The 27,514-nt window shown below is 38.8% G+C and overlaps 2 protein-coding genes and 1 long non-coding RNA gene across 6 annotated transcripts in view; 1 reads left to right on the top strand and 2 right to left on the bottom strand.

Annotated features, from left to right (window-relative positions):
- Positions 1-223: 223 nt before the first annotated feature.
- On the bottom strand, positions 224-11,204 carry pdcd2 (programmed cell death 2). The gene is made up of 6 exons (XM_003215877.4): positions 10,904-11,204; positions 5,833-6,078; positions 3,291-3,440; positions 2,377-2,492; positions 1,553-1,669; positions 224-567 (listed from the first exon to the last, which is right to left on the bottom strand). Exons 1-6 carry the CDS (start codon positions 11,202-11,204, stop codon positions 409-411), a joined length of 1,089 nt encoding a protein of 362 aa, XP_003215925.4. The 3' UTR covers positions 224-408.
- Positions 11,204-27,514, top strand: part of LOC103282030 (uncharacterized) — a 20,095-nt gene continuing 3,784 nt past the window's right edge. Inside the window, exons 1-2 of one of the 2 annotated variants that reach the window (XR_507805.3) lie at positions 11,204-11,340; positions 20,609-20,684. This is a non-coding gene — a long non-coding RNA (uncharacterized LOC103282030). The other variant, XR_010004494.1, reaches the window with a different exon arrangement.
- Positions 14,943-27,514, bottom strand: part of gnpat (glyceronephosphate O-acyltransferase) — a 23,878-nt gene continuing 11,306 nt past the window's right edge. For 2 of the 3 annotated variants that reach the window (XM_008124518.3, XM_008124512.3), the window contains exons 8-16: positions 26,947-27,077; positions 25,171-25,394; positions 24,027-24,272; positions 23,312-23,391; positions 20,097-20,237; positions 19,274-19,373; positions 17,547-17,640; positions 17,069-17,130; positions 14,943-15,370 (exon numbers count right to left, since the gene is read on the bottom strand). In XM_008124518.3, coding sequence (XP_008122725.1) covers positions 15,327-15,370; positions 17,069-17,130; positions 17,547-17,640; positions 19,274-19,373; positions 20,097-20,237; positions 23,312-23,391; positions 24,027-24,272; positions 25,171-25,394; positions 26,947-27,077 — 1,122 coding nt within the window. In that variant the 3' untranslated portion in view covers positions 14,943-15,326. Of the gene's footprint in view, positions 15,371-17,068; positions 17,131-17,546; positions 17,641-19,273; positions 19,374-20,096; positions 20,238-23,248; positions 23,392-24,026; positions 24,273-25,170; positions 25,395-26,946; positions 27,078-27,514 lie in introns of those variants that run through there. The other variant, XM_062975814.1, reaches the window with a different exon arrangement.

The raw sequence follows: 27,514 nt of genomic DNA, 5'->3' as shown, positions 1-27,514 counted from the left end.
CAAAACCAGTCCATAACTCAGAAAAAAGTAAATACACACACCCTTCCTTTCTTCTTGCACGTCCAGCTTCAGCAAAGCTTTTTTGTTTTTTTTTAAACTAGTGTTTTTTCTGCCAACCCAGAAAGTGGCTTCCTTACCAAACAAACCACCTAGAAAACTGAAATATATTAACTGTTGGAAAAACTGTATATTGCCCCAGGACCTTTAGCACAGTGATACTTGCTTATAGTTTAAACATTTTTATTCAAATAGTACTCTTCTTGGAACATAAAAGATCATTTAAACGCACCTTTACATTCAGAGGAAAAAGTTTCCTTGTCCAATTTGGTGCAGATGTTTTGCCTCAAATACATAAGGCCTTTGTATGGTGCTGATAACAAGCGTTCCTCCGTTTAAATTTTGTAGCCATTAAACAGAGCCTGAGATGTCCTGCTTCCAGACAAACTCTTCAGTGTAACCGTTGCCCTGGTTGCAATTCTCAGCACAGGTATAGACAGCCAAAGTTCCCCAGTCGATGCTTTCTCCGAGGCTGTCAACTTTAAGGTAATTCAGCAGTTGTGGCATAACCTGAAGCACACATAAAACAAGTGAACTCATAAAATAAAATTGCCAGCTCAGTTTAAATCTGTGTTATAGTGCAGAAAATTATATGACTGGATTTTAGTATTCCATATATATCCTTCAAATCTTTATTTAAAAAGAAAGGAAATAAGATTTAGTTTTAGAGAAAAGTAATTTAGTACAAATTCCAATCTAAGTTTTGATAAACTCTGACATTATCTATGTGAGAGTTTGTTTTCTGTTTCCTTTTTTAGGACAAGAGTCCAAGATAAAAGAAGGGAGGGAGTCTAGTGTCAATTTTATGATCTTGGGGGTGGGGGAACGTGAGTTGAAGGTGACAACTACACTTTTTTGGTTTTTTATTTGTTTTTATTGCTATTTTTTATTCAGAAAAATGAAAATCTACAAACAAAGAAGCAATGATATAAACCATAGACAAACTACAAAAACAAGAAAAGTAAAGATACATTTTCTTAATATAAGCCTACTACTACATCCACTAGAACTTTTTGTTGTTTAAGAGGTAAATACAGACTCTCGTTTAGCTAAATAGGATCTCATTTAGAGTAAAAATGAACAGGATATGGTCATATATTTTTTACAACTTTAATTATTACTAGGTTGCACCTCTTCTCAGCTTAGCCAAACAAGTAGGCCTGTTGGGACCTATAGTTCACCAACAACATTCTCCATCTTTGATTTCTATGACCAAAGATAAGTACTGAATGGCTCTCTAGATGTTGCCGAACAATAACTACCAGCACTCCCTATCACAGACTATGCCATTTAGCATTACTAGAAACTACAGTCCTACAATACCTGAGGGTACCAGAACCCCTACTCTTGATGTAGGTTTCTGCAAATATTCAAAGAATAATTTCCACAAATCTAAAGAGACACCTTATTAAAACACCTTAATGTAGCTATTGTCAAAACCCTGCTTTCCTATACATTATAAAGACAGTTGTGCTGTTTAACTGTATTTCCGTACCTGGAACTCAAATACACGCTTACTACCGCATGAGCATTTTGGGATATCCGTTTCCTGGGGAATGTTTTCTTCTGAAATCCAAAGGGGGCCTTCAACATTCCTGCAGTACCTGATGATCTGAAATTCAGGAGAGAGCATGGTTCTGGAAATTAACATACACAGAGACAAGCCAGAAAAAATGAGTTGCATTTCATTTATTTCTTCAAAAATAAAACCTGAGCAGTCAATAAAAATTTCTATGACCCGGCAATTAAATAATGAAGCTGCAAATACATGGTGTAAAAGGTAAAAGTTGTCCCCTGACATTAAGTCTAGTCATGTCCGACTCTGGGGGTTGGTGCTTATCTCCATTTCTAAGCCAAAGAGCTGGTGTTGTCTGTAGACACCTCCAAGGTCATGTGGTGTAGCATGCACTAAAATAAGTAGTTCCTTTTCTATGAATGCACTGTCATGTTGCCAGGAACTGGTTGACACAAGAAATTTTGAGCTACCTCAATGGGTATGGGTAACTACAGAAATGCTTCTATCTGTAGAAATCTACTCCAGTTGTGCCACCTTATTTTATAATACTGTGCATAGCAATTGTGATGTCTTTTACAACTTGACTCTAAGCCCTTCCATCTACCAAGGTTTCTCTTTGCCACACCCAAGGACTTCAGTGCCAGGAAGACCTTGGGGATATGATCCACAGTGACAGGATTTTGGACTATATTTCTTGCATCATTCTTATCCTAGAAAGTAAAGCTTAAGCACTAATGTTGTATGATGATACAGTAGCAATATGAACCCATACAAAGGAGCTGTGAAAAATGAATTTTTCATACCTGTTCTGGTTCCAAAGATATTCTTTCTTTAAACTTCTGAAAAATTTTGTCAGCTTGGGTTTCATGCTTTGCCATTGCCTCCAAGAACTTCTCATCCAAGGATTCAGAATTTTCATCTGAAAAAAACCCCACAACATTCAAAGTTAAGCCCAAGTATAGTAAATCCATTGAAAATGGATTCCTACCAATGAAGTGCAAGATAACAACAATCATTCAATTTAGTGGTTCGGTGCTTGTCACAAAATCAAATCAGTAACATTGTATTCCTGTGAATAGATCTTTCTTTCAGCCTGTCAAGGTTTGGGCCACTGTCTTTAAATTGCCAGCTATACAAGTTAAACAAATAATGCACAATGCTATTAATCTCAACCAATTCCATTTTAAAACTGTGGCATCTTTCTATCAAATATATAACAAATCAAGTCCAAGCCACATTATGTCAAGGACTTCCTGAAGACCAGGGCTGGACAATGCTCTGCACCTTATCACCACCCCAACATTATTGGAGAGCTGCTTTCATGAGTTCCCTGCAGTATAGTAAATGGTGACAAAAGCTGGGAACTTCAGTCTGTTGTAAACTTTGCATAAGATATATTTAAAAATATGCTACTTAATGCTTTAAAATCACAACATGAGCACTGGTCACCATATTTTTTCAAAAGTATCTCTACATTGCCTTTTGGAGCATGAGCATAGACAAAATGATATATTGCAGTCTATGGCTTTGCTGTTTCTTCCAAACCATTTGAGCTCCTTTGATGGTCTGGGTGGGAAATGTATGGCATTCCAGGACCAAAACTTCACTGACTTTCAATTCTGAATTTCAAATGACAGTTTTACTCTTCTCTCTGAAATACATGTAGGTTTACTGTAGAAATCTCTCTTCCAACATGAAATCTCACTCATATACTCACAGAGGTTGTTTGCAGATACTAAGTCTTCATTTTTTTCCACGTCTTCCTTATCTGCTTCATTAATGGAGGTGTCGAATTCTTCCAGCTCTCTTACAATTTCATACTCAGGAAAAAGGAATTTATGATCTGGAATCACACTATTCGTCTGGTCTAAAAAAAGAAATCAACATGCTTTTAAATTGTTTTATTATATTCATCTTTGCTATTATATGTTAAAACAATTTTCACATGCTTTCTCGGTGATGGTAATGGGGGTTAAAACTAAGAAACTACAAATATAAAATGAGGAAATACTTCTGCTGTAATTACCATGGAGTTGTCCTAGATCTAGCAAATTCCTAGAGGTAATATCTCCCTAGAATATTCTATATTTTCCACAGTAACCTTATGACAACTTTCAATGGAAGTTAATAGGGTCCAATTGAACTTTCAATAGGATTCCATGGTTCTTGTTTCTACAATAAGTTCAGGGGCATATCCTCCATGATGTGATACTTGTTAAGCTTACATCAATAGTAGCGGAGTAATTTGGTTCTGAGAGAACAGAAGAAAGCTCACTCTAGCTTTGTTTCGCTAATCCTTCCATATGCACTTATTCCTGTGTGTAGCAGCTCAGCAGCTGGAGGATCTGGGCCTATATCCAACTAGAGTAGACCCACTGAATCAGTTGTTTAATTGCTGACTTACCCTTAAGTATTTGACTCAGTGGGTCTAGTCAAGCTGAATCAGCAGATGGATTTAGATCCACAATATGGGACCTTGAGCTCTGTCACCATCTATTCATGATATTACAAACAGCAAAGAAAGAGGACTGGAAAAGTCAGAGACTTAGAGGGGAACAGAAGGAAAGAATCCTCAAATCCTATCACTAGCATAACTGCCAAGCTGAAGCCCTTGCTACCAATAAGACATAGTCCACTAAAAACCCTAACTGCCAAAACAGAAATTCAACAACATTTTCCTAAAAGTTTTGTTGATTATGAGTATGTTATCACACTAGAGCTGAAAGAGTAGGCAAAATGTATGCATCTCATCTGAAATCCTGTGTCCTCACTCCTGCAGAATTCTGGGGCTTGTAGTTTAGGGAAGGGGCCTTTAAACTGCTCAGCCAAAAAGGTCTTGAGTTTCACTAAACTACAAGTCCCAGAATTCTGCAGGAATTGGCCACAGGATTTCAGATGGGACGCATACTGTTTGCCTATTCTTTAAGCTTTAGTGTGATACTGGCTTGAGACTCCTGCAGTTACATCCCTTCTCTCTTTGTGTTCTAGGGTAACCACTGTTTCTGCTGTGTGCCTTCAAATCTTTTCCAACTTATAGGACCCTATGATTATATCACAGTTTTCTGGGGCTGATGCTGTGTGCTTTGCCTAGGATCGCTCAGTGGATTGTCATGGCTGAACTGGGATTCAACCCCTTGTCTCAGATGACTATGCCACACTGTCTTTGTCACCTAGAAAATCTGGGTACTGAACTATTAAAACTGGAATGGGGAACCTTTGACCTTCCACATATTTTGGACCAGAATTCACAGTCCCTTAGCACTTCCCCGTGTTCTCTGGGGCTTTTGACATGAAAGATGAAGGGTAGAGAAAAGTTTTTCACCTTTGTACAATAACAGCACAAAGAAAGAATGCCTTGGAGAGTAGATACTGAGAAAAGTGAGCTTCTGAACATGTGAACATCTAAAATGTATCCCCAAGTTAAACTGACATAAATGGAATATAGTTTTAGTTCCCTTTTCCTGGTAATATTACAAATGCTGCAATAATAAACCAAGTAAGTAACAATTGGCTGTTTCCTCACAGCACCACACAATAGCCGTCGCAGTCTGACAAATGGTATAATCCAGGCATGGGCAAACTTCGGCCTTCTGTTTTGGACTTGAACTTCCACAATTCCTAACATCTGGTAAGCTAGCTGGAATTTCTGGGAGGGCCTGGAGGGCCAAAGTTTGCCCATGCCTGGCATAACTCTTACACTGGATTTGAGAACTACCTTTTAACCAGTGTTTTCTTCTTTTTAATGGGCGATAGATGTCCAAGAAGAACAAATATCCTAAAAACATCAGATCCCCAGAATGTATAATTTTTAAAAGATTGTACTAATCTTTGAAACTGAAGCTACCTTGAGTACCAATTCTGGGAAGAAGACAGGATACAAATAAATAAAGATTCAGCATCGCTTATCCAAAATGCTTGGGACCAGAAGTGGTTTGGGTTTCAAATTTGAGAATATCTTGTGAATGAGACCCAGGTCTAAACATGAAATTAATGTATGTTTCATATATACCTATATATAATACTCTGAAGGCAATTTCTAAAGACAATTTAACTAATTTTATGCTTGAAGCAAAGTTTTGTAACCACCAGAAAGCAAAGGTGTCACAATCTCAATCACCCGTGTGAACAATTTTTGAGTATTTTAGTGTATTTTGGAAAATGGATGCTTGTAAAACATTTGAAAGGCCAACCGTCCCTCATCAGGCCTGAAGTGGTTGCTTCACAGAACTACAAATTCAAGAATATTTCTAGTCACTCACCATCAGACTGCAAACATGATGCCTTGTGTCCTGCTTTCCAATCCAAAAGCTGATGATCTTGACTACAGTAATGAGCCTTGTGGCATTTGGAGCATCTTTTGGGTCCCAAACACCCACAAACTCTGCAAAGATTAGCCCCGCATTTCAGCTGCAGATTCACCGAAGGCAGGGGCACCAAGGGCGGCTCTTCAGGTGGCGGATCGTAAGAGTAAGTGTCATTCTTTCTCGATAGCTGATTCCTAAAAGCTTGAAAGGGAAATACAATGTACAGAAGGAGATGGTTAACAGTTTGAAGGAAAAAAATAAGGCACATTTCTGTTACATAGTTTTAGTTAAAGTTCCTAAACCCTGATGCAACCAAGTTACAAACAGGATAGAACAGGTTTGTTCTTTAGCTGAATTTGTATGCAAGTCAGGACAGGCACATTTTTAAAGTGTAACTCTAGCCAAAAATATATTGTTAATTTTTTTTTAATAATTTTTATTCATTTTCAACAGGATTTACGAAAACATAAACAAAAACATAATTGCAATTGTGAGGGGAAGGGGAAATAGAATAAAGAGGGTATGGCAAGAAAAGATATAGATACTAAGAAAGATGAGTTAGTGATGAAAAAGGAAAAGTAAGGCAGGGGGAAAAAAGAGAAAAAATAAAGTAAAAAATAAAAAAAATTAAGAAGAAAAAAAAAGAGGAAAAAAATTGGAAATAACCAGGCAATGGGAAGTGACTTCCATTCGATTCCACAGGGTTTAGAGTTCCTTGAAATTATAGCACATATTTCCTAGGCCCTCTTCCTTGCTTTCCACACTGCTCTGTTTCCTAGCATGACTAATGTCATTAAAGCCATCTACTCAAAGGTAATGTGGCGTTTTTCTTGTAGGAACTTTTTGACTGGTGTCCAATCTGTCCTTTGTTTTTTTTGTACTCTAATTACATGGATATGGACACTATGACTTTTTTATTACAAGAAATAAAAAGTCATAGTGTCCATATCCATGTAATCCCTTAATTTGATGATCCAAGAGTCTTCAGACGGAATTTCCTTCGTACGCCATTTTTGAGCTATTGAGGCTCTTGCTGCTGCTGTTATATGAAAAAATAATATATCTTCATTTCTTTCTAAATGAAAATCCGTAATGTTTAACAAATAATAATCAGGTTTGAAATCAAAGTTCTTTTTAAAGATTTTTTTGAATACTGGTGGATCAATTTCCAAAAACCCTTAATCTCTTTGCATTCCCACCATACATATAAGAAAGTCCCAATTTTCGTATTACACTTCCAACATTCTTTCTTTTGATTTTTATAGTACTTAGATAGTTTATGGGGAGTTAAGTACCACTGAAAAAACATTTTATACCAATTCTCCCTTAATTTAAGTGAACAAGAATACTTTAGTTTAACCTTCCACAGTTTCTCCCACTCTTCAAACAATATAGAGTGTCCTAAGTCCTGTGCCCATCTAATCATAGTAGCTTTGACCGCTTCTACTTCCGTACTCCACTCCAATAGTTTTCGGTATAGAATCTTAATAATTTTCTTTTCCTTAGACATTATTATGTCCCAAACAGTTTCTTGGCCCATAAAATCACATTTTTTATCTTTTGCATAGCTTTCCGCTATCTGTCTATGTTGATACCAGGTTAAATTGCCTTCTAGCTTCCTTAATTCTTCTAATGATTTGAGATTCCAAATATTATCTTTTTTATAGAGTAACTGTTTATAAGTGAGCCATTTTTCTTTGGCTATTTCTCTTTTATGGTGAGCTTCTCCTGGTGAGATCCAGAGGGGTTAATTTTTTTTTATAGCATTGGGAAGGGTTAACATCCCTGTAACATTTATTTTGTTGTCTGTGCCTCTGTTTGGAAAATTTTTCCTCACTTTCTGTCCTTGTGATGATTGGATTTTGAAAGAAAAAAAAAAGAGTTGTTGTGGAAACAAGGATTGGTGAGAAAGCTTGTGTGGAGATGCCTCTTCCCCATGATAACTCTTTCAGGAATGAATTTTCCTTCTTAGGGGTAGATTCCTCTCACTACCTGTTGTCACACTCCCGTTCTTAACTATGAGTCATTTATAACTTCGGGACACACTCATCATTAATCTTTATAGGGAAAATATCCCTTGTTCCCGAGGACTGAAGGTGTGTCTCCGGGAGTGATAATACTGATGTAATGAAATCTCTGGACATCTAAACCGAACAAAGATGCTGTTATACCTTCGGTGTATTTAGAGGAGCCACATTACACAAACCATCTCCAGAAAAAGTCCCTTGGTGTCCACCGAGGATTAGTTCCAGGAGCCCTCCCACTGTAGAACAAAATTCATAGATGCTCAAGTCCCATGACACAAAATGGTGTAGAAAAATGGTTTGCTATAAAAAAATATTTGTAGATCATGGATAAAAGAATCCATACAACAAATGTTCGATGTAAAAGGTTCCTGTGGCAATATGTAAGTTTTTATTTTTAAAAATTAGAAATAAAATATTACTCCATAACATTTGATATTTAGTTGTTTTGATGCCACTTCCCTGTGATGGTGTCCCCTGGTACAATTTGGCCTGTACAAGGGGGGCAGTAATACTATAGAATTAATGCAGTTTGACCACACTAACTGCCATGGCTCAATACGATGGAGTCCTGAGAATTGTAGTTTCATGAGATCTTCACTGTTCTCTACCCAAGAGTGCTTGTGCCTCACCAAACTAAAAACCTCATGCTTCCCTAGCTCAATGCCAAAGCATGCTAGTGCCTCACCAAATCCCAGGACTTCACAGCATTGAGCCATGGCAGTTAACGTGGTGTCAAACTGCATTAATTCTGCAGTGTAGGTGCACCCTGAAAAAAAACATTATGCGACTGGAATCTCCAACTGAAATCATGCTGGGTTTTGACACCTCTCTGAGGGAGGAGGATAAATATCTATTTATTCTCCTCCTTCAGAGAGGTTCCAAAAAAATCACAAAACCCAGCATGATTTCAGTTGGAGACTCCAGTTGCAGGGGGATTATTCCATGCCAAGTGGTCTAAAATTAAATAAAGTTCCCACCATCATGTTCTCCAATTTTGTTCAAATTTTAGCTGTAACGCCAGTCAATGTGTTTCCCAAAATTTGAGGTCTCTAACTGCAATAGTTACTCATCTAGACCCCCCTTATCTGAAGGGTAGTCAGTCAGTATGTGCACAACATTTAACAAAATGCCATTTTTGGGATCTAATAAATTGAAACTAAATGTATAAGAATGGCTAGCAAATTTAAATCCTGTACAGTTTTTTCTGCTGATTCTGATGAAATTAATTTTAACTTTATGTATGCAAAATCCAGTCAAACAAGTTGATTCAAAATGTGTCTCAAAATGTGTAGCGACTCATCATGACAAATTTTGACCCAATATTCAGACTGCAACAATTTCCATGCAAACGAAGATACGGACTTGAATTTTTGACCAAGCCTTATGCTTGTGCTGGACATAATACTGCCAGGTTAGCAACTACCCAGCATCTATAACTGCCATGAAGGATCTCTTCAAATTTGACGCTGTCCGCGCAAATAGTAAAATATACACAAGTTCAAAGCAAATGATTTTTTAAAAGTCTACCTGAAAATGCTTGTGAATAGTATAACCTAAAAGAGAAAATTCTGATCTACAAAAAAACTGTACCGAATTTACTACCATAAATTCTTATATATTTAGTTTCAATTTCATAAACCTCAAAAATGGCATTTAGTTAAATGCCATGCACATGCTGACTGACTACCCTTATAAGGGGCTCTAGATCAGCAACTATTGCAGTTACAGACTTTGAATTTTGGGAAACTTATTTTAACACCTGACTGGTGCAACAGATAAAATTGGAATAAAATTGGAGACATGATGGTGAGATGGTTAGAGCACTTGGCATGGAATGACCCAGGGTGTTTTTCCCAGGACTGTGAGCTATGCAGATAGATTAAAGTGTGATAATTCTTCACCCTGCCTCTGACTGCATCTATGCCAGAAATACAGCTTAATGGTGTAACACTAGAAAATGCTGACCATTTCCGCTACCTTGGCAGCCACCTCTCCACAAAAGTCAACATTGACACTGAAATACAACACCACCTGAGCTCTGCAAGTGCAGCATTCTTCCGAATGAAGCAGAGAGTGTTTGAGGATCAGGACACCCATAGGGACACCAAGGTGCTTGTTTATAAAGCCATTGTCCTCCCAACCCTGCTATATGCCTGCAAAATGTGGACAGTCTACAGACATCACACTCAACTCCTGGAACGATTCCACTAGCGTTGCCTCCGAAAAATCCTGCAAATCTCTTGGGAAGACAGGCAGACAAATGTCAGCGTGCTGGAAGAAGCGAAGACCACCAGCACTGAGGCGGTGCTCCTACGTCATCAATTCCGCTGGACTGGCCACATTGTCCAAATGCCCAATCGCCGTCTCCCAAAGCAGTTACTGTACTCCCAACTCAAGAAAGGAAAACAGACTATTAGTGGACAGGAAAAGAGATTTAAAGATGGGCTTAAAGCTAACCTTAAAAACTGTGGCATAGACACCGAGAAAGCCCTGGCCCTTGAGTGCTCTAACCCGAAGTCAGCTGTGACCAGCAGTGCTGTGGAATTTGAAGAGGTAGGAATGGAAGGAGAAAGGGAAAAAGGAAGGCGTGTCATGCCGACCCTGACCGGAACCGCCTTTCTCACTGTGGAAGAAAATGTGGGTCAAGAATAGGATTCCAGTCACCTATGTACCCACCGCCATGACACCACACTTGGAGGACCATCATACTCGGATAATGAGGGATCACCTAAGTAAGTAAGCAAGCATCTACACCAGGCATGGTCCAAATTTGGCCTTCCAGGTGTTTTGGACTTTAGCTCCCACAATTCCTAGGCTGTTGGGAATTGTGGGAGCTGAAGTCCAAATCACCTGGAGGGCCGAAGCTTGCCCATGCCTGGTCTACACTGTGGAATGAGGGCAGTTCAGCTGTGGTGTGCTGAGGCAGCCGCCTTCTTGGGCAGAGAAGGCTCAAGGCCTTGTCAACAACCTCCACCTGGCGGGACGGCGCCAGCCCTCACCCTTGAGGCCTCCTCCTCCTCCCGGCGGGGCGCGGGGCCCATAGCAGGCGGCGTGGCGGCAGGCGAAGAGGAAGAGGCTCCGGTGGAAGGCCTGGGCCTGGTCCCCGAGGGGCGCGTAGAGCTGGAGCAGGAAGGCGCAGGGCCGCCCGCAGGAGCCGCACCGCAGCCGCTCCGGGCCCGGCAGCCCCGCCTCGCCCAGCCACGCCGGACGGCCTCCCGCCTTGCAGGGGAACTGCTCGCTTTGCAGGCGCCACGCCTCCGCCTCCTCCGCGAAGCCCAGCTCTACCTTCGGTGCCGCCATGACGGCCCTTCGAGAGCGGAAGCCGGGCCTGGAGTGCCAGGAGAGCGGCCCCTGGCGGAGCGGAGTTCGCAGAGAAAAGGCTTCACTTGCCTGACAGGGCCTCGCCCTCGCTTCCGTTTCTCTGTAGGATGAAGGAGTGAGTTGGTGGTCGTTTTACCTACAGCCAAATCATGGAGCTTCACGCCACTTGGCTCAAGGGAGATGCCGTTTGTTTGTTTTTTTAAATAGTTTCAGAAGCGAACGGAGGGTACAAGTTATATTGTATTTGAAAACACAAAGTAAAAAAAAAACAACTTAGCATGATACTAAATGCCCTTAGACCAGTAGCTGGCCACTTGGAGTGCCTCAGATGTTGCTGTAAGAAGGTCCTCCATTGTGCATGTGGCAGGACTCAGACTGCATTGTAGTAGGTGGTCTGTGGTTTGATCTTCTCCATACTCACATGTCGTGGACCCCATTTCTTAAGGTTGGCTCTGCATCTTGTGATGCCAGAGCGCAGTCTGTTCAGCGCCTTCCAAGTCTCCCAGTCTTCTGTGTGCCCAGGAGGGAGTCTCATCTGGCGTCAACCACTGATTAAGGTTCTGGGTTTTAGCCTGCCACTTTTGGACTCTTGCTTGCTGAGGTGTTCCTGTGAGTATCTCTGTAGATCTTAGAAAACTATTTCTTGAGTTAAGGCATTGGTATGCTGGCTGATACCTAAACAGGGGATGGGCTGGAGATGTCAGTGCCTTAGTTATTTCATCACTGGCTGCTCCTTCCCGGCGGATGTCAGGTGATACAATGCCGGCTAAACAGTATAATTTCTCCAGTGGTGCAGGGCGTAGACATCCTATGATGGTGCTGCAGGTCTCATTAAGGGCCACATCCACTGTTTTAAAGTGATGAGATGTGTTTCATGCTGGGCATGTGTACTCAACAACAGAGTAGCAAAGTGCAAGGGCAGATGTCTTCGCTGGTTGTGATACCCAGGTTGTGCCAGTCAGCTTTCATACGATGTTATTTCTAACACCCACTTTTTGCTTGATAGTCAAGCAGTGCTTCTTGTAAGTCAGGGCACGGTTCAGGGTAACTCCCAAGTATTGCGGTGTGCTGCAATGCTCCAGTGGGATTCCTTCCCAAATAATCCTCAGACCTCGAGATGCTTGCCTCTTAAGGTGAAAAGCACATGTTTGCATTTTAGATGGATTAAGGATCAGCTGGTTTTCCCTGTAATAGGCAGTAAGAGCACCTAAAACTTCAGAGAGTTTCTGTTCAACCATTTCAAAGCTCTCTGCTTGGGAGGTGATGGCATGATCGTCAGCATAGATGAAACTCTCTGTGCTTTCTGGCAGTGGCTGGTCATTTGTGAAGATGTTAAACAATGATATATGGCCATTCATCTGTTTTTGCCATCTGCTTCTCTGGCCCTGAAATTTAATAAAAAGCTCCTGTTTTGTAGCAGATTTCCTATGAAGCAAGTGATGTGATAGTCCTTTGTGATATACGTTTTTCTCAGGAGAAGGCGATGATTTACGGTGTCATAAGCTGCTGACAGGTCTATGAAGACAGCTCCTGTATGTAATCTGCTGTCTTTCAAACCCATCTTCTATGTGCTGAGTCATGTTCAACACTTGTGATGTACGGCTTTTGCCTTTCCTGATATTTTGCATAGAATTATGAAAAAGTAGACGCATGTATGATTCCACAACAAGCTGGCTTCAGGAAAGGCAAAAGGCTTTCAGCTGTTTACCAGCTGTTAGGATTTCTGAGAATTGAAGGCCAAAAACATCTGGGGACCCTAAGATGAGAACCGCTGCTCTATAAGCTAGCTGACATTGATCCCGATGTGCGTTGGGAAGTTGCTGACAATTGTGAGAGAAATAAGGCTGAACTCTGTGAAACACTGTAGAGCTGCCAGCCTCCTCCCAATAGACTTAAATCAAGGAAAAGTTTCATGAGAACCACCCTTCCTCTAAATGTTCCTCCAGCAACAGCAAGAATATCGCTGTGTGCAGAAAAATCAGGCAATCCCAACTGGATTGCCCCCCACAAGGGTCTGCTTCCAGGGCCAACCAAGAATGGGCAACTTGGAAATCCCTGAACAAACTCAGAAGCGGAGTTAGCAGATCACAAGCAAAATGGCACTACCTAGAAGAATCCTCCACTTTGTGCAACCGTGGAGCAGAACAAACAACTCCGCCCACAATACCCTGCCTCATGCACAGAGGGAGAATTGTTTAAAGCTACAGACAATGCGGTCGCTGTTGCCCGTTTTTGGTCTAAATCTATTTAGCAGCTTGTGTTCCCTCTATTTTATCAGTTTTAAACTTATTTATTATGCAGTGCTTTTAACACAAAATAAATAAGACAAGGCAGTTAAAAGTGGTGTCAAACTGCATTAATTCTACAGTGTAGAGAAGACATGGGCAATTTGGGCCCTTCAGGTGTTTTGAACCTCAACTCATAATTCCTACCAGTTTGTTCATGCCTGGTGTAGAGGCATCCTCTGAAAGTCTTCAGGACACCCCTGTAAATACATTCTGTATTTTATTCCAGCCTGGAAGTTCCAGGAAAATAGCTGGGTGTGTCCTGGTTGAGCCCCATAATATCTTCCAAGATAGAAATGCCTGGGAAGAGAGCTGTGCTACTTACAGTGCTGAGTTTGGGGGATTTGGGTTATTGTGTTGTCAGAACAGTATTCCAGCCTCTGCAATTATCATAAAGTGTTATCAGGCATGGGCAAAGTTCTGCCCTCCAGGTGTTTTGGATTCCAACTCCCACAATTCCAGTAGGCTGTTAGGAATTGTGGAAGTTGAAGTCCAAAACGCCTGAAGGGCAGAACTTTGTCCATGCCTGGTGTTATGATGGCACACATCTGATTCATGTCAACCTCATTCACTAACATGCTGCCAGCCACAGAATTGGAATAATCTCAAACATAACCTTTAGGTCAGCAGTCCAACCAGCACAAGGGTTTCACCCACTGTGCCACCGCATATCAACCATATAGGGTGGTAATCCTTTGAACTCTATGCCCCAACCTTACAAATGGTAAGAGTTTCATTCATGCAGTTCATGGTTGCAGAGATACAGCAATTTCAAATCAGATCCATCCTTTTGAAAGTCTGCATTGTGCATAACTTTGGGAGCTCAGGTAACCAAAATGATGACATCTAAGCAATGCTAACTAGATCGCCATACATGAGGCAATCTATCCTCACTTTCACAATTGAGAGACAGAGGTAGCAGAACCCTATCTGTTTCAGTTTGCAGTCTCTATTTTTAACAGCCAAGGCCATTTGCACCTCAGTTTAAAAATCTTTGCACTTCAAATCCTTGGAGATGAAAACATTTAAGCTTTGAAACTCTTTTACATTTGGAGACATTTGCATTAAGCAAGGTGTTTCTCCAAAACCAAAAAAAACCCTTAATTTGCTTTTGATAGTAGCCATCAACCAACAGTAAGAATTATCAATGTACAGTATTTGTGTGCATAATCTATTCAAAGAAGGGTGCAACTAACTATACACTTAAACAGAACCTGATGAGAAAAAGAAACAGAATAAAATGTCTATTTCATTGACATCACCAGTGTGTAAAAGTTGAAATCAGGAAAAATATTCCTTTGTTAGTTTTTAATATTTACAGTCAGATACGCAATATTTAAAAAATCTGTTACCACATTCGCATTCTGTCCAAATTATTTCCATGAAAGAAGCAGAGTTCCCCCTTTCATAAATACAATGGCAACTGATGATCTTTTCCTTAAATATCGCTTTTAATGTTATGTCCTTAGTTTATCAGTTACATTGTTATCACAACAACAAGATCATTGTATAAAAGCAACAATTTCCTTATCATGTCAAACAGCTCCAATTTTACTGTTTAATTCTGTCAATTAGTTGGGTGAAAGAGGAGTGACGTTTATCAAAAAGACGGTGAGTGTACAAATAATCTCAGCTCCGTAAAGTTCAAGTACGAGATAGTAACATTTTGACTCCAGGATCACTTCTCCATCAATGTAGCACTGCAAGGTGGAGGGATCTGTAGTCTTCAGTAATATTCTCTCAATCATCTGCCTGGCCTTCAACCATCCTCCACCATTTCAATGTGCCTAAAGCAATCCACGGAGGTCTCCTTCAATTAAAGTCTTGCAGCCATTGGTTTTCTTACAGGTATCCTCGATTCTAAAAGCATGGGGATACAAAGTACAGGGGTTTTGAGGCAGAAAACCTGGAAGGGTTTCTTTTACATTCTTTTACAAGACAAGTGCTATTGAGGTGTTTGGTAGTGTGTGCACTCCACACATGAAGATGAAAGGATGCTAGCAATGTGACTGAAGGAGGGAGGGTTTTGTACTGATGGAGATGCTTATATGAATCAGAAGAATCAGGGTTCAGGCTCATGGGGAGCCTCCAGAGATACAACAGGCTTTCCTCTTTAGACCCATTGCTTTCATGTTCCCTTTCTCATATGTGGAGCACACATAAATACCTCAATAGGTCTGCTGTGATAATGGGGAGCACGAAGTTAAACAGTTTTGGACACTAATTCATATCATCCCAATTCCTATTATCTAAAAATGAGTAAATGCCTAAAAATAAAAATGGACCAGAGCTTCTTAAACTTTTCCTACTCACAACCACTTTTGGGCCAAAATTTTTATCTGTGACTCTGGATACATAGGTATACAAAATGAGTAAAAAGAAAGTCAAACATTTATTGATAATAAATCAGTATTTGCAAGGCTTGCTAGACAGTATTTCCCTTTTCTGGTGAAGCATTTTCTGCAGAGTACACTGTAAACCATGCATATTGTTGCTAATAAATTTGTGTAAATGGCTAGGGTTTAGAAATCTTTCACTGTTGCCAATTTTTTTGTGAGCCCAACATTGAGAGGTCAGGATCTACAGTTAAAGAAACAACAATTTAGAAAATGCTGTTCAAACAGATGAATCTGGCTTCTTACTCCCAAACAAAGCCAGATTTTAAAAATTATTATTTATTATCTACCTTATTTCTACCCAGCCTTTCTCTACCCCGAAGGGGACTCAAGGCGGCTTACAAATAGCAACTATTAGATGACTTAAAAATACAGCAAAGACAAAAAATCAATCAAAGTTTTAAAAATACATATATTAAACACATAGAAACATCACATTCAATATTAAAAGGCCATTTAATCATCAATTATACATTATTCCAAGTCTATTATTGCACTATACTAATTGCTGAAAGCTAAGAACAAATTCTGATCTACTGTATTTAACACGTTTTATCCAATTTTTTGGCCGAAAAAAGAGGTGCAACTGTTATGGCTATGGGGCTTCACTCAGCTGCAGGCCAAGTTAAATCCTACAACTGGAATATCATTTTGGCAGTCAAAAATGAGGGGTGAGACTATTACATGGTGATGACTTTTTTGAAGAGAAATACAATATACTCCTGATATGTTGGAGAGCAACAAGCCAAGACTTTCTGTTTAGACAAGGTCTTGGCCAAATCATTACTAGTTTGCTTGGCTGTAGTGCTGGGACAAAGACCCAAGGTAAAAGCAAATGGGTTGTGAACATCAGCATGCAATGAGCTATGAACTGCTTATTTACATTTAAATCGGCAGGGAATAAAAAGGAGCATGTTCTGCTAAAACGAATCAAGAGTAAAGAGTTTGGGATTATTCAGTATAACAACCAACAGATGGCAAGTAAGGGCAGGAGAATGAAAACTACATTTTAAACATGCACATGCGATACATGATGATCTGGATCTGAAGTAAAGTTTTTCTGTTTGCATTTTAAAAACAATAGGAAAGCATTCAATGAATTACAGAAGTAAAAGGGAAATACAGAACAGACAGGTAAAGGTTACCAAAGACACTTACTTACCAAGCATTCCTGCAATTTTATTCAAAGTTTCTTTGTTTACACTGTAAGTAAATCCATCATTCCTGAGGAGAAAATAACAAGAACTAAGCCATATACTTTTCTAGTTTTTCCACTGCAAAAGCTGTATGAGGCAAAGAGTACCGTTTTGAATATGCGAAGAATAGTATAATCATACATCATTTCTCTATCAGTTTTAAATCTTAGCTGTTGTAGCATGGTCATTGTGTGAAGCCATTAGGACCATTACACATATATTACACATTCAAGGGCTTTCAACTGAGAAACAGTTGTCAATGTTTTTTGTTACATTTTGCTAATTTATTTCAAAAACCGAATGGCTGTAATATGGATTACAGTGGTTAATTCATCATTTTAAAATCCAACATTTTTGTAATAAGATTTTTATCTTGACTTTCTTATGAATATTTTAAATTTTGGAGTTTCATATCATTTCCAGTGTCACAAAACCTGTACTCACATTTTTCTTCTTGACACAACACCTAATCGCACAAGAGATGCCAAAGCATTTTTCTGCATATCTGAAGACAGAACTTCGTAACACTGAGTGCTTCCTAAACAAGAGGAAAGGCACAATTCAAACTTCAGCCCTTATATGCTGGAGCCAATGTAAGTAAAACACAGCATGCTCAAGTTGCTCATGACACACATACACAAAAAACCCCTCACATCTGTAATGATCAAAGTCACTGTCATCACAATCGCAGCCCAAAACATCTGCTGCAAGTTTCTAAAAACATTCTAAAACATTGTACTACATTGTGAAGGGTTAACATCTGATACACCAAAATTTGTGTTGGCCAGTCTTGTTTATACAAGAGTTTTAGAATTTAATAGTCCAGAAATAAAAATACAACCCTACCACAAACATCATATAGATTTTAAACCAAAGGGCTGTCTACATAAGAAGGCCTTAGCCTGCTGACAAAAGGAAAGAAAAGGTCAACTGATCCTCCCATGAGAGGGAATTATACAACCTGGGAGCAGTCACTGAGAAGGACTGTTTAAATCTACTTCTTTAAACGATGGTGTAAAGTGTTTATGGGTTTGTCATGGGGAGGCACAACCTGCAGAGGACCTGGAGAAGTCCTCATTCCTCAGTCAGTTGTCTGCTCCTGGGAGAGTGAATCAATGAATTATCTTAGTTGGCACTGTCAATGATGGCCTTTAGTAATGTATTACTTTATTAACATTTGTTTTTCTTCCTTTATTTTCTGTTTGTATATGACTCCTTTGCCAAGCACTTCTTTGTCAAGTAAGGGCAAATATTAGTCTTGTGCATTTGTATGGAGATCAGGTTAGCTCCTTCCCTGACCATTTTCCGCCGGGAATTGAAAACATGGTTGTTCCAGAGCGCATTTGAATGAATAGGCCCAATAGAACTGTCATCAGAATACTTCTTTATGTTTTAAAAGCATATGGCACTTTATCGCTGTTACTCATTTCTATGATACAGCACTTTATGAAATCTATCCCTGCTGGTTTGTTTTTAATTACTCTGATTTTATCTGCTTGGATTTTAATGTATTGTCCATTATTTTATTTTGTGTATTGTTGAAATGTTTTAAGTTTTTGTCAAATATGTTGTGTCGTTGTTTCGGGCTTGTCCCTGTTGTGAGCCGCCCCGAGTCCCTTCGGGGAGATGGGGCGGAATATAAAAATAAAGTTTATTATTATTTATTATTATGGAATCACTGCCCATTTCTACTTGTACCATTCATATGGCCCCATTTCCATTTCCGTCTGCCTATACAAATGGGCTTTTCCATCCAAGGTCCGAAAAAAACAAAGATTTTTTGGGCCTTGGGCAGCAAAGCACCAGGGCCTGCCAGCCAGGGCCTACAGCCGATTGAGCCCAGCACTCGGCTGTAGGCCCTGCGAGCCCGGCCTATGAATGTTGAGCACTTGGTGCTTGACCGTAGGCCCTGCCAGCCAGGGCCTATAGCCAAGCTCCGAAAATCAGCCAACCAAACGCCTTTTGCTTTCGTTTCACTACTTTTTTCATTCTCGGGGTTGTACTGTTCTGGGCCACCCAAATGGACAGAACGATACAAAACCACAAAATAAACAGATGAAACAGAATTCGGGCCCTACTCTAGCAAATATATTGCATTACGATGCTCATTATGCCACAGATAAATGAAATTGATTAGGAAAAAAACACTGCATTGTTCTCAAAACACCCACCTATTTCCAGAAGCTGAGAAGTGAAGCTTCGGACTCCAAAAATAAACTGTTTCTCAGTAAAGGCCTCATTTGCTTCCTTAGAAAGGTATCTGCAGATTAGCTGAAAAAAAACATTTCTGTTACTAAAGATCCTATAAAATGGTAACAAATGCTTTAATAAAAATACCACTGGCATTTTAAATTGTTTCACAATTTTCAAGAGCTGAACTCATTTCTAAAGAGCTACTGGTTTGGATATTCCTGAATAGGTTTTTTCTTTCCTCCTCCCTTTCTTGTCTAGCAAATTCTCCCTACTGTATTCTCTTAATGTTTTTAAAACAGTTTGTAATACAGGATTTCATGATGCGGTAATTTGAATAATGAAAAATGTCTTGTAGTCTAAGAATCTAGCAACCCACAAGGTGTGAAAAGCATATAACAGTTACAGATAGAGGCTTGTTTTCTTAGCCAATAAGATCTAAGCCTATTCATTTAATGCTAACCTTTCTAAGTAAAGGCTATATTACATGGAATGAATTACTCATGAAAATTGATACTTTATTTATTTCCACGTGTGTTAAGGAGTTTCAACAAACCTGTGCTACAGGTTTTGTTTCATTTAAAAGTTTTAATGTTGTTTTCACTGCTAATCTGTAAAAGGCTGAAACACCGTTTTGCAGTTGAGTGCTGAGATTTTTTAAGAAGCAAGTGAGAGATACTGAAATTATAAAACATAATATGCTTTTCTGAAGAAAATGAAATACATAATCCCAGAAGTGTGATCAACTGTCACTGAAGAACCTATGGCAGTCTCAAGGAAAGGAAATGTGAATTAATTTTGTACCTGGTATCCTTCCACAAAAGGCCTGAACATTGCTGTCAAAAAAGAGATCACCACGCTTCCTTTCTCTGTAACAAAGACTTGCTGAGGTGTAACTTGAACTGCATCACATTTTGTAAGCAAGAAGCAACCTTCTTCAAAATCCTAGGGGTTAAAATAAAATTGTTATGTTTGTTTCCCTTGGAGGGTGCAGTTAATGGCAGTTAAAACATGCAATGGACATATTCCTAATAATAAAATAAGAGAAACAGTCCTATCAAACCTGAAAAAAAAGTTACTAACTTTAATACAATCTAAAAATTCTTGCATTAAAATGTTATTTCAATAATCCGAAAAGAAAAGTTGGGTTCCATTTGTTATCTTGAAAATATAAATATTTTCTAATATGACATTGTTGCCTTTGTGATGTCAAACAATAATGTAATGTATGAAAAATGACATTATAATGTACACACTTGAGGCAAAATAATCTACTGTGTTTTTCTTGTATTTACATGGTAGTTTATCTTTTTCAGGTGCTTGCTGCTAAGCTGGCCTCCAAACTACACCTGAAAAGACTACCCAGAATATGTAGGAATTCTGCAGAATGAAGTAGGCTTTGGTGTTTCTCTTTCAATTAGCCACAGCTTATCATTTCATTGGCATTTAATTTATGGTCTGTCATCATTTTGGTTTATTTACAAAATTGATCTATTTCAACTATAATTAAGATTTAACCCCAGTTTAAGGTTCAAATGTAAACCACAGTTTAACATTTTTAATTGTTAATTCTGAAAAGTAGAAGCTTCCTATCTTTTTTGTAGGTCTAAATGTAATTTCTCCCTTTTTTGCCTATTTAAATCAAGTTTTAAATCAATCCCATCCTGTGATGACTAAACCAGGATGCAGCAAAAGAAGCACCTCCTGGAACTCCATTCTGCGGGAGGCGAGGCTGGCTCCCTCTCTGTTTTCCATTCATTGATAGGCAAAGATCTTTTTATTTAAGCAGGCTTTCAGTGTGTAAGCAGGGGAGCTTCCTACTGGAATGCATGCTTTATTTTTTAAATTTTGGCTATGTGTTTTTAATGACTTTATATAGTTTAACATGACAACTTTTAATTATTTTTAAAATTTTATTTTTAAGGGTTTTTGTCTTTGAATCGCTTTGGGAGCCACATTCTGGCAAAAATGTAGCATATGAATGAAATAAATAAGAATAATCATTGGTAGCAAACAGTCTAGCAATTCAAATCATGTTGCACCTCTTGAGCCTGTGTTCAAGGCTTAGCTCCACGAGAACAGTTGTTTGCAACCACTTTTGGATGCTCACGCTGCCTAAGATTGAACTATTTGTACACTTTGCAAACTCTATCAAGATTAGACGAGGGAACTTGTAAGCTGAAGAGCTTCTATTTCAACATGTTAGAACTGAACACCTTTCACTATTATTTGCAGACTAATCGTTCCCAGGCTATTGTACTAAGAAAGAATGAAATGCGCTTAAGACCTAAGCTTTGAAGAGGTAGTCATTAAACTATATCAATATGTCTTTGGCGAGCATTCTCGGGTTTAAATAAGACTGAACCATATGGTAAATTACGCAATTAGCGTCTTATGAAAAGTGGCACAATTAGAGTGCATGTCAGCTGAAAGTGTCTCTCCTGTTAAGAACAATCAGATAAACCAACAGGAAAAATTGTGAAAGGACTTCCTTGCCCGCACACCCACAATGGCCTTGCCTACTTCATCGCTGTGGACAAGGGGTAGAGGTGAAGAACAGCAAAGCCCTAAACCAGGCAGAGCAGAGGGGACTGTTAAAACTATCACGTTAAAAGCAGGACACAGGTGAGAGTAGGACCTATGGGCTGATGTTCACTCGAGTAAGGAGTCGTGGGTCAGTTACAGGACAAAAGGTAAAATGCTAGCAGGAGAGATGAAAAATCCTATAGCTCATCTTAACTAAAGTAGCCCCATTAAAATGATTAGATTTGCCTAGATGTGGATTCATAGTCAACAATTGATTGAGCGGGTCTACACCAGTTGAGACTAATTAACAATATGCCAGTTGCAGGATGATAATGACGCTTGGAGGTGCAAATCTGTGTGAGAGAGAAAGACAGACATGCTGCCCAAAAAGCATGTCTGTCTTTCTCTCACACACAGATTTGCACCTCCAAGCCTCATTATCATCCTGCATCTGGCATATTGTTAGTTAGTCTCAACTGGAGTAGACCCGCTCAATCAATTGTTGAGTATGAATCAACATCTAAGCAAATTTAAATTATCTTTACATATATGAGCTACAGAGTCCAGAACTGTCAATGCAAGGAGCTCTCAATATCAATGACAAGATATTTCGGTCTTCTATATGCTGGTAGTATTAAAGCTTTCCGAAACAAAAAACTACAAAGTACAGCAATTACATTATTCAAGAAACATTTAAAATTACTAGTCATCAGGTTGGCACGGTTGCTGTGGGGTATTATTACAATTGCATGCAAAAATAATGTGATTATGTGTGGATTAAAGTTGTTGACATGGTTTTCACATTTAGCCCTACACATTTGAGGGTTTAACTTTTGCAGATTTGACTATTTGTGGATTTGATTAATATGATATCTCTAGGAATCTCTAAGTCATCCAGCATGTTCTTCTGGCAAAAGTTGACCACAGGATCACATGGAGGACTAAAGCCCCTTCCACACTGTCCCTATAACCCAGAAGCTGATTCCAGATTATTTGTTTATCCCAGGTTATCTAGCAGTGGGGACTCATATAATCCAATTTAAAGCAAATAATCTGGAATGAGATCCCGGGATATAGGGTAGTGTGGAAGGGGCCTTAGAGATGCCTAGAGAGGTGTTTTCTCAGGTTATAAAAGGCTTTTTAAATTTCTATTTAAAGAAAGAGAGTCAAAAAAGCCTTGAAATAATATTGATAGTTACACATTTAAATGAGATCTTAGAAGAGCTGTTATATGAGAAGGAATTGTGATACTGATTATATGGTCTAGTTTTTTTTTTTTATAAAAATCACTGCAAACTTTCTGTACATTGTATTTCTAGATTTTAAGATGCTTTTTAAATCTAAATATTAAAATATTAAAAACAAAAGCAGACAAACCAACCCAAAACCCGACTCTATTAAGAACTCTCAAGATATTCTTCCTTATTTACCCTGAACACAGTCCTGATGTTAATTCAGTCAATAAGAAAATCTGGCAAATGGTCAAGCTCTACCTTCAGGGGTATTCCAGGAAAGAAGATAAACTCGTCAGAAAAAACATCACGCCAGAACGCAAAATTGCTATAGATTTCCTCTGGAAAACAAAATTTAACTATATATGAATATAGCCTTTCCTCAAAACACTTTCTTATCAGAAAATAAAAAGTTACACCCAACAAAATCTTACTAGCAAATCCTCACTGGCACAAGCTTGTGTTTTTCTTCCCTTCTGCAATCCTTCTCTATTCAGAGTTCCCCAACCCTTCAAGGACACTTTGGGGGACATATCCCTCCCACTTCTACTGAAATAAACAGTTCCATCAACAACACCAAATCCACTAGAACTTGGCCAAAGTAAAGAGGTTTTGTTTTTGTTTTGTTTTTTTAAAGGCAGTTGAAACAGAAATAATAGGTACATGAAAAACTTCCTCTGCATCAGCCTGAAATGAAATAGAATTGCACAATGTCAAGAAGAAATTATGCAATGAAAGCTATTGTTACAAACACTCACTCTCTGCAGAACCATTGTTTGCTAAATCAAACTCTGGCATCCTGCTCATAGCTTCATTATGTAATTTATGTTGCATTAAGGAGGCTTAGAAGTGTGCAGGACTGAATTTTAGGGGGGAAACAGTGAATATAAGGAATGTAAAGCAAATATAATTAGTGAATCAACCACTTATTTAATTCTCAGATCTGAAGTTACTATATTAAAAAAGGTAAACTTACCTTTTCTAGAAGAGTGTGTAATTTCCAATGCCAGTGCTACCAGGGCTGGTCTCACAAAGATGTTCAGCAGCTGGTTCCTGTAGGAGCCACAAAGGAGGATGGCAAGGGCCTGTTTAAAGACAAGCTCCTCTGGAGCACCAGGTCCCATTTCTTTGTCATTGAGCACCACTTGACCATTGACAAGGCTTACAATGTTTGAGTGGAGAGCAAGAGCAGATCTCACTGCTTTGTTGGCACACAGATTATCTATGGAAAAAAACAATTTGAATAAATGCCCATTTCTATGGACGGTGTCAAATCTAGTTTGTTTTTTTAGTGAGTCAGACTATCAAAGAACAACATATCAGGGTTAACAGCTAACAGGTTCCAACAGAGCCTGGAAAAGATGTCTTTGAATGTAGTATTTTTGCCTGGAGAAGGGTGGTCCCAGATATGATACCCAGAAACCCAATGTAAGCCATTTTACTTAGAATAAAATTGTCTTAAATCTCTCTGTTAAGCCCAGAGTAATTTGAGCTACTTAGCACACAAACAGAGACACAGAATCTTTTTCTTTTACAGAGAAGGAAGGGGAAGGTGGCTTTACTTTCTGCTCCCCCACCCGCCCCATCCGTACTAGGGAGCATGTGGGGAAGAGAAGGGAGTTCCTATTTGACTAAGCCCTTCTTGCATTGCCCAAAGCTTATATAAGGGCTCTAGATGTCCATTAGGACATCTATGTTCCTCCCCTGAGGACAGTGTATGTCTACGACCTATTACTCTGCTTAGTAAAACAGTGTTAAAGAGTAACAGAGAGCCTGTTCATTCCTGCATATTAAATTAGCTGATATTTCAATACTTCAAAGTGCTCAAGTGGCAATGTATTTAAATTGCATCAATTTTAATGGGTTTCATTCCTACCTTCATCCTCTGTCTAGTACAGGCATGGGCAAACTGTGGCCCTCCAGGTGTTAGGAATTGTGGGAGTTGAAGTCCAAAACCTTGGAGAGCTGAAGTTTGCTCATGTCTGGTCTAGTATTATGTATTGTTAGAAGAAAATCAAAATTTAAAACTTAAAGGAAGTTGTACAGTAGCAGTTCTAGTTCTTTCCCACCCCAAAACAGCCCTCAAAAACAGATATATATGTACAATATTAGCTGCATACCAGGCCAGTCAAGAAATCCTCCAAATGTCTGAGTTACATTTTTCAGCCAAACCGTCTTTTCCACCAGAAGCTCAAGTTCTATTGCTGGTAAATTTTGAAGCAGAACCACTGCAACTAATATCCATGGGCTCAGAACCATGTTTTCTATTTGAAGGAGCTCCATTTTATAGGCTATTTCACTGACAAATTCCTGGACTTCCTCAGATGGCTTTTGAGGAATATGCCTAAAAGGAAACGTCTAGTGAGAAAAGGCATTCAAAAAGAGTTTCTTCGGTGTAAATGTAAACGTTGCTTGGATCACTGATTTTTAGTTTAAAGTACTGAGCAATACTGATAAAATAGTAAAACAACCCACATTTCAAAGCTTCAGTCAAAAAATTAGTGTTGGATTCAGAGTTACCCTCTACAAAAAAAAAAGGTAAAACAGAATCATTTTTAAAACCATCACTTCCAAAGTTTTGGATCCAATTCAGTGATCTAGCACCACTCATGCAATGAACAACAACATGAATAGTTAAATATTCTCAACGCATAAAGATATACAGTTAGTCCCCAAGTTATGAACAAGATAGGTTTTGTAGGTTTGTTCTTAAGTTGAATGTGTATGTAAGTCAGAACAGGTACATTTTTAGGTGGACTCCAGCCATATATATAGAGAGGGAGCGGGAGAGAGAGAGAGTGTGTTTCAGATAGCATAGGGGAGGGTTAACACCCCAGTGTTGTTTGTTTTGCGGTATGTGCCTCTGTTCAAAAGATTTCAGCTTACTTTCTGTCCCTGTGATAATTGGATTTTGAAAAATTTGGCTTGTTGTGGAAACAAGGATTGGTGAGAAAGCTTCAGTGGAGACACCTTTTCCCTCTTTTAGGAATGAATTTCCCTTCCAAGGAGTAGATTTCTCTCACTTCCTGTTGTCTCAGCTGATTATAACTATAAGTCATTTGTGAGTCAGATGTTTCTAACTCGAGGACTGCCTGTAGAAGATGTTGTATGGAACTGCATTTCGGCCACAGCTACACCGAATACCATGCAACTATGAATGTGGAGATTTCCATTAGGATGGAATTGAATAGGATCTTGTCTTAGATGTTTAGCATGCTACTTCTCCATCCATCCAATGATAAATAGCAACTTCAGTTTTTAGTGTTTACAAAAAAGTTTCTGGAATTTCTTTGGACTGCATTTCTTGGCTCACCCTGTGCCAATTCATATTGCTAGCAACAGCGCAATCTGCATGCTATGAGAATGTCACTTTTTCCAAAACATAGCCAATTTTCTAGGGGGAAAGATTACCAGATCTGTGAATCTGTTAGGTTCTAAAACTAGAAAGACTCCTGTTGCTCAGACCAGGGGTGAAAAGCATAAGATTTCCTTAGATGCTGCAACAGTTGAAGTCTCAAGTATACCTGTAATAGCAACTATGCTGATAATTACTTTGGTATGTCATATGTAAAAATTAAGTTCATATGAATAGGACCAGCCTGGTTCACCTAACAGTATTTCATATCTTTGGGGAATAATGAGTGATTCAAGGAATATACTACTATGGGTTCAGAAAATACATTATGCATTTAAGGTAGATCTTGCAAAGATTTGAACACTCTTAGATCTGAAATCCCAAGCACTTTTGATCACTGAAGACTGAAAGGTGGGAGTCCAATGGATGATTAGATCAATTAATTTAACACAGTAAATAAAAAAGAGGAAGGTCACACTATTCTAATGACCCAAATGATACTACTCATAAAACATATGAAAAAAAATCATACACTTAATACCTTGGGAACAAGTTGAATGGACATCTATTTATTCTCCCAGATGCCAAAGTTCTGAGTGATAACGGCTGCCCAAAATATACGTGGATACTTCCAAAATCTTCACTTAAAATTTTTCTGGCCTTCAAGAGTCCCTACAGAATAAAGGAATGGGGGAGTAACTAAAGTATTTGCAGTAGTAGAATGATAAACAAACATGATAATTATTAAAATTATTTAATTTTTTCATCATTTTAAATAGCATTATTTCTGAGTCTTTTAGGGTAATTTATGGATTCTAGCCCCTTTACATTGACAATAACATTCTTTGTTTAATGAAAAGAAAATGAGGCAGGTTGGAAGAAATTACTCTAGATACAGTCTGCCTATAGATGCAGTGCTAAATTGTGGATTACAATTTTAAGAACAAAAAGTACCAAGACTAAGGTTTCTATGTTCCCTCCCCTATCTTTGATACTTCTCAGGAAATTTAAATAAACCTCCATTGTAAGCTGAGATTTGGAATTAGCTTGTTTCAACAAATCATAGCTAAGAGCAACCCCACTTGATCTGCATTTAGATATCATGAAAT

This window comes from Anolis carolinensis, chromosome 1 (assembly GCF_035594765.1).
Source record: "Anolis carolinensis isolate JA03-04 chromosome 1, rAnoCar3.1.pri, whole genome shotgun sequence".
Taxonomy (NCBI): Eukaryota; Metazoa; Chordata; class Lepidosauria; order Squamata; family Dactyloidae; genus Anolis; species Anolis carolinensis.
This window is presented reverse-complemented; position numbering and strand designations above follow the sequence as displayed.

Coding starts and splice junctions, on each gene's coding strand:
- pdcd2 (XM_003215877.4), bottom strand. CDS start 11,204: ATGGCGGCACCGAAGGTAGAGCTGGGCTTCGCGGAGGAGGCGGAGGCG. Junction 3,441..5,832: donor ATCATGTTTGCAGTCTGATG/GTGAGTGACTAG, acceptor TTCTTTTTTTAG/ACCAGACGAATAGTGTGATT. Junction 1,670..2,376: donor TATCTTTGGAACCAGAACAG/GTATGAAAAATT, acceptor CCTGAATTTCAG/ATCATCAGGTACTGCAGGAA.